This window comes from Galeopterus variegatus, unplaced genomic scaffold (assembly GCF_000696425.1).
Source record: "Galeopterus variegatus unplaced genomic scaffold, G_variegatus-3.0.2 Scaffold504, whole genome shotgun sequence".
Taxonomy (NCBI): Eukaryota; Metazoa; Chordata; class Mammalia; order Dermoptera; family Cynocephalidae; genus Galeopterus; species Galeopterus variegatus.
Window position 1 is genome coordinate 552,103 of NW_007726615.1, and position 7,262 is coordinate 559,364.

General features: G+C 42.7%; 1 protein-coding gene across 2 annotated transcripts in view; it reads left to right on the forward strand.

Moving 5' to 3' along the window:
• Positions 1–683: 683 nt before the first annotated feature.
• The window catches only part of MLF1 (myeloid leukemia factor 1), a 35,496-nt gene continuing 28,917 nt past the window's right edge, over positions 684–7,262 (forward strand). The window contains exon 1 of one of the 2 annotated variants that reach the window (XR_550271.1): positions 684–1,469. Coding sequence is in view for 1 of the 2 variants with exons in the window: in XM_008569497.1 (XP_008567719.1) it covers positions 1,423–1,469 (47 nt within the window). In the remaining variant the exon portion in view is untranslated. The remainder of the gene's footprint in view (positions 1,470–7,262) is intronic. The other variant, XM_008569497.1, reaches the window with a different exon arrangement.

Here is a 7,262-nt window from a genome sequence, read left to right on the forward strand (position 1 = left end):
AATTTCCGGCTCCCAAAATAACCCTTGAGTACTCCTGCCACCTCCAAATCAGGCTTGCATGCTTCTTCACTCTGGCAGAGCGCCATCTCTCTGGCCTGATCCTGGGGGGCCTTGATGAGCCATAGATGCCCCTCCATCTCCACAGGACAGCCCCCTAAAGAGGCTGGGGAGCCCACTAAATTGAGGTGGACATGCCAAGATGCATTTTTCTCTCCTCTTACACCCTATCATTCTTCTCCTTTAATCTCCTCTCTTTCTCATCTCCTTCTCCACCTGTCTCTAGGCTCCTGGAAGGCCCCACCATAGTGTTGTCAAATGCTCGGTAATTTGAGTACTAATGTTAATGATATTCCCCCTCACCCACCACATCCAAATTCCACGTGTACTATTTCTTTAAGTCAACTCACTTTTTCATTTAAAATTTTAAAGTCTAGCTATTAATGTATATAGCACTGCTTTAAATTTAAAACCAGTTTTCTTGCCATAAATAGACGACTCCCTTAAAAATATGAAAACCAAAATATATGGTAATGAAATTTTAGTTGGATATGGCTGATTGCTGCAGGCCTCTTGCCTGAATCCTGCTGTTAGGTTAAGAAATGCTGGAGAGGTGTTAAAGATAAGAGCTCAAAGCGAGACTTGATCCTTGAATAGAGACATGGAAAGAGGACTGAAGAGAGCAACTTTCTCATTTATTTATTTTTTTTCAATGTCATGTCTACATATCACTTAAGCGTTTCCCACTTTGGGAAATACCGCTTTGAGTTTTAAATTCACAAAAGGAAAATGTTTGTTGAAATCTAATAGGCTTCATCCCATTTCTTTCAAGAACTGAGTACATTATTTGCTAACTGCACTCAAAAACTTTTTGCACATTTTTTCTCATTACTTGTGCACAGCTTTTGACCAACTACCAGAGAAAGTTTCGGATACAGCACTCGTTCCTATGGATCACAAAATGTGGCCTCTGAATGGGACTTTAGACGTCACCTATTCCAAATCTTGACACATCTCCATTTTCCCAAAAAGAGATTTGGGGTTCGAGGCCGAAGGCGACTTGCCCAAGGCCACAGAGTGGTCTAATGTTTCGGTTTCTGCAGCCCAGAGCACAAGCTATCTGTACCTCAAGAGGCTCGGTGAAACGTTGCCTGGCCTGCCTAAGGCCAAACTTCTCACCTCCACTGTGTTGTCCGCAGTTGCCATGGCAGCGGCTCATTGTTCCCGCCTCGTCTAGTGACGTCACTGGACCAGTGCCCAATAGGAAAGCAGCTCGGCGTCACGCCCCGCCTTTCCAGGGCGGCACCACCTTGGCGGTTAGGAGAAGGGTCGCGGGTGCGGGGGAGGCAGGCTCGGGTCGCGGCTGCGGCGAGTTACACCGTTTCCGATCTGTCACCGTCGGCCGCCGCCCGAGACGGAGCCAGAATGTTCAGGATGCCGGGCAGCAGCTTTGAGGATGATCCTTTCTTCTCGTGAGTGTCGCGGCCAGGATCCCGCCGTTGCGCGGGAATTCAGGGATCTTGAGGGGAGCTATGTTAAGGGAAAAGAACGAGTTTTAGAGCGCGAGAGGGAATAAGGGGGTCTACGGGACGCGGTTTGAGGGAGAGGAGGACTTGGGGGCATGGGGGAGAAGGGAGAGGAGGATCTGAGGCCGTGAGGGTTTGAGGCCGAGGGAGGTGGGTCTGGGGGCGTGAGGCGGGGAGAGGAGGGTCTGGGGACGTGAGGCGGGAAGAGGAGGGTCTGAGGGTCTGGGGACGTGAGGAGGGGAGAGGAGGGTCTGGGGACGTGAGGCGGGAAGAGGAGGGTCTGAGGGTCTGGGGACGTGAGGAGGGGAGAGGAGGGTCTGGGGACGTGAGGCGGGAAGAGGAGGGTCTGAGGGTCTGGGGACGTGAGGAGGGGAGAGGAGGGTCTGGGGACGTGAGGCGGGAAGAGGAGGGTCTGAGGGTCTGGGGACGTGAGGAGGGGAGAGGAGGGTCTGGGGACGTGAGGCGGGAAGAGGAGGGTCTGAGGGTCTGGGGACGTGAGGAGGGGAGAGGAGGGTCTGGGGACGTGAGGCGGGAAGAGGAGGGTCTGAGGGTCTGGGGACGTGAGGAGGGGAGAGGAGGGTCTGGGGACGTGAGGCGGGAAGAGGAGGGTCTGAGGGTCTGGGGACGTGAGGAGGGGAGAGGAGGGTCTGGGGACGTGAGGCGGGAAGAGGAGGGTCTGAGGGTCTGGGGACGTGAGGAGGGGAGAGGAGGGTCTGGGGACGTGAGGCGGGGAGAGGAGGGTCTGGGGACGTGAGGCGGGGAGAGGAGGGTCTGGGGACGTGAGGCGGGGAGAGGAGGGTCTGGGGACGTGAGGAGGGTCTGGGGACGTGAGGGTTTGAGGCTGAGGGAGGAGGGTCTGGGGACGTGAGGGTTTGAGGCTGAGGGAGGTGGGTCTGGGGGCGTGAGGAGGGTCTGGGGGCGTGAGGGTTTGAGGCTGAGGGAGGAGGGTCTGGGGGCGTGAGGAGGGGAGAGGTCCGAAAGGCTCCCTTACACACTGTCTGGGTGCTGGTTGCTCTCAACTTGGCCCGACTTCGGGTGCCCCTCGGTGGCTTCCTGCGTTTGGAGTCCGCCATCGCAGCTGCAGGGGCTTGCAGGTGACCGTAACTGCCATCTAGGTGAAACTTCTGGTTCAGGTTATGCTCGCGGGACCCTTTCCACGCCCGTTTTAATTCTAGGTCGGGGTGGGGGATGGCAATTCCTTGAAAATGGAAACGTTTTTAAAGCAGCATTTTTCATGTGAGGGAAGGATGTGTCTGTGGAGGGCTGTGCCTCTGTCACGTGGAAGTGGTTGGAAGTTGCCATGTGCCCTGTTTGTTTTCTTCGCTTGCTTTGTTATGAAGCTCGCCTTGTTTGGAAAGGGACTCCTCTTTCTTTCAAAAGTACAAATAGGGCAGGAAAGCAGAGAAGTATATTTAACATCCCAGGCCATCAAGTGCAATTACCCTGTGAAGGGTTCCAAGTGAAATAATGTGATGCCCTAGAAGAAGGCATCCAGAAAGTTTCACTGTGATCTAAGTTTTCTGTTTGTTTTTTTAAGTTAATTCTTTCTTTGTTATAAAAACGTAGTAACATAATCTACTCGGACCCCTAAGACAGGAAGCTTTGTGATACTTTCTTTTGCCCAAGTGTTTTGCCAGTTTGGATTTTGATTTGGTGTCCTAATTTATTTTGATCCCTTAAGTTCTGTATCTATGCCAGTTGGGGACCATTTTTTAAAAAGGTTAAAATGTTGACAGTTCACTGCACAGATTTTTTTAATGTTTTTAAAGAAAAATGTTATTTTTAAAGGATTAAAATTTAAGATTAAAATTAAAAATTTTAAAGAAAAATGATATATTGCTTTAAATGTGTTATTGCTAATGTAAAACCAACTAACAAAACTAATAACTGAAAAGAAACGAACAATATAAAAAATGAAATGATTAATATAGAAAAAAATCAAATGATTAACACTTTTTCTTAAAGGTTGTTCGTTGTTATTAAGTGGTATATGGACTCAGGCAAATTTATTAGGCTGTTTTAGTTAACTTGTTTAGGATCTGTTGTGATATTTATGATCAATGTTATTTTAACAAGTTTAAAATATTGTATTATTATGATTTTCTCCTTTAAAAAGCCTGTGAAAGTAGGGACTAAATATATCCATAGATGAGTTGAGCTGCTGAAGTGCTTATGTAAATGTGACATCAGTACAATGGGTAACAGTTAAAAAGAGTACGATAGACAATTTTTGAGTTTCATATCCTTGATTATACCAAAAGGAGCAATTACTATCTTCTTTAAAACCTCTAGCAGAAGTGTAATTTAAACTCTTGGGTGACTCTCTGAGCAAAGGCAATGAACCCAGGAGTCAGGATCAGAAATAGTAACAGACCATAAATAGCAGGGGTACATCAAAGAACACTCTAACTCTGTACTTAGGAAGAAGAGGAACCAATAGTTATACATCAGTCGGTTTTCAGTCATCACTATCTCTGTACCCTTCTTCAAACACAGGCAGCCATATCATAAAAACTTAAGATAAAATGATGATAATTAACTTTATAAAACTGATTCATACTTATAATTTATTTTCTCTACAATTAATTACATATAGAATAAACATACTGTTTTTTTCTTTTTTTTTTTTTTTAAAGATGACTGGTAAGGGGATCCAAACCCGTGGCCTTGGTGTTATCAGCACCACACTCTCCCAAGTGAGCCACAGGCCAGCCCTAGAATAAACGTGCTTTTGAGGGTAAAGGAGGAAAGAGTTTATATTTATTTCAGGTAATCTGTCATATGATCCATCCCTTTTACCTAAACCCTGAACAAAATGAGTATCCATTATGTAATATAAGTCAAACATAAGAAATTCATAAAGGTGAAAATTTTCTTATTGAATCATCCACTGACCTTTGGAACAAGGAAGGGAATTGGAATACATAGCCCATGCCCACCATCTTTTATATAAATATTGTCCCTGTTGCTAACATTGTGCCTGGTCATTGGGTTCCCTAGTGGCTAGTTTAACATAGGAAGTATTTAATAGATATTGTTTAATGATCCTCTGGTGTCCTTTATGCTGTCTCTTGTAGTTAATATGATATTTAGTTGATTGCTGAAAGTAATGATTATTTGCATGCAACAAATGCCATTGTTGATGTTGACGTTTTCTAATTAGGAAACCATTTTCTAAATAATCCATTAGTCCACAATCAAGGATAGTCATGTAAGTACTCTGCTAATTTACTGATTATTCAAAAGTGGACAGACAAAAAATATATACTTCTTGGATATATAATGGTCAGCTTGTTAAACGGTTAACATCGGAGTAAAAAAAAAATAATTAAAATCTGTACTTTCAAATTCAAATATATCCAGTTTCAGTGTTTGCCTTCTGATAACAGCATATTTTAAATGTTTCATCGGAAAATTAAAGGGAAACTTTAAAGATATTTTAAAATTTGGTGTTTTATTACATATTTGAGATTTTTTAAAACTTTGGCATCTTATGTCTCAGAGCTGAAGTTATTTCAGTGAAAATCTACCTTACAGTATTTTCAGGTATACCTTCTTAAATAATACTTGTAACTTGGTTAAAAACACAAAGGCTAAAAGATGGCACTTCCTGGCATGCAATTTTCTCTCAAGAATACTAATTTTCCCTCACACTTGTATTTGCTTGAGAATATGTATATGGCTAAGTAGGAATGTATAGACAGGAAAATTAAAATGATTTTGGCATCTATCCGATACCCTAAAGAACATTGATTATTTAGTATAAAAGTTTAGATATATCTAGTATGATCCAGAATTATCTGCTTGGTATGGAAATCTACTAAGCTACAGTAATGACATTCTGATCAGGCAAGTCTATAAAGAATAAGCTACATTACCACTTATTAGCTCTTAGAGATTAAAGGCTCAGAAGCAGGCCAGCAAATCTATCAGTCTTATTTGTAATCATAAATTATTGTTATCTTTTCCTTAAACCACCCAACTCTTCATATGTGTGTCATATGTGTGATGACCAGTCTTTGATCAAAGTACCCCTGCATATATTCACAGAAAGTGGCTCTTTCCATCTCCTTACTCTCATCAGGAGCTAAAACTTACATACCTATAATCTCTATCTCTAAATTTTTTACAAATTTGTATTTATTTATTTTGCATTTTGGAGGTAGTTGGATTTATTAAAGACACTGCTTTGACCTATCCACTGACTGAGTTGAAAGTGAGTGTATATTCCATGTACAAGGCATGCATAGACTGTTTTCTTGGTTGAGAAAATTCTCATAGCAGGAAATAAAGCAAAATCACCTTTGTTAGATAAGTTTTTGTGAACAGTATTCAAGCTACTTACATATTTGTTTCAGACATATAGTCTGAGGTGATGTCTTCACCAAGACGTCATAGATTAGTTCTTATTAGTATTCTGCCACATATACCTCTCATTCCAATCATTGAATAAAGGTAGCTTGAGAATGCTCAGCTAAAATTTATGTTAGGACCCACAGTATCTACTGTGATTTTTAGCAGGTACTGTAATTATTCTCAGAAATATTTTAATATAAAAGTTTCTTATAAGTGAACTTTGCAGATTTCAAGGTCATATTTGATAGAATGAGGCACTATGAATCTTGAATTGGAGGAAATTCTCAGACTATTCATTTGGGGCATTCTTTGGTTCTTTAGGTAAAATCCATTGAGTTAGGAGCCAAAGAGCCCAACATGACTATGGAGTAGTTGCTGAGTCAAGGAATGCCATTTGATAGCCACTGTTCATGCAATAATGCCTAGTACTGTCAGTAAATATTATAAATATCTAGGAAAAAGGAGGGAAGTACTTATAAGATGGCAGAGGGCATAGTCATTCTTTTTTTTTTTTTTTCCTTTTTGTCTTTTTTCGTGACCGGCAACGGATCGCAACCCTCAGTGTTGCGCCCGCACCTCGCTCAGCCAGTGAGCGGCCGGTCTGTATGTGGGATCCGAACCCTCGGCGGGAGTGCCGCTGCGCTCCCAAGCGGCGCACTGTAGCAGTGCACCACCGGGCCGGCCCCATAGTCATTCTTATAACTCTCTTGATATCAAGGGCTTCTGCCACACCAACATTTTAAATTGTGCTTCTCGGCAATGGGAAAATAGAATTGCCTTATGGAAATGTGATTCATCAAGTATTTCTTGTGTTTCTACTATATGTAGGCCCAACCCTGTGGACTCTGATAAATTTGTAGAATCATGGCCCCTGCCCTCAAGAGTTTTTTTTGAGTGTTATATGCTTTATTTCTAGTATCAAAACTTGAATGACCTGATGTTATTTTCCTTATGGACCAGCCCACCTCATTGAATCTAGGGAATATTTCTTTAGGATCAAGAGAGCCATAACAATCTGCTGGCCAACCTTTTGCCAATACTATGTATAGTGGAAGGGAGGAATTTCCATTGATGAATGGTACTGTCATGTCAATTATCTAAGAACCTTATGTAATAAAGTAATATCTTTTACTTGGAAGCACAAATATCCATATCCTCATACAGACCAAAGAAAATTGTAACTTGGGGAACATATGTGTGTGTATATATATATATATATATATATATATTTTTTTTTTTTTGAGTCTTAAAAACAATAACTTACCTGAGGGGCTGGCCCGGTGGCGCACTGGATAGTGCGCCGCTTGGGAAGCGCGGCGGCGCTCCCGCCCGAGGGTTCAGATCCCACATACAGACCGGTTCCCGCTCACTGGCTGAGCGAGG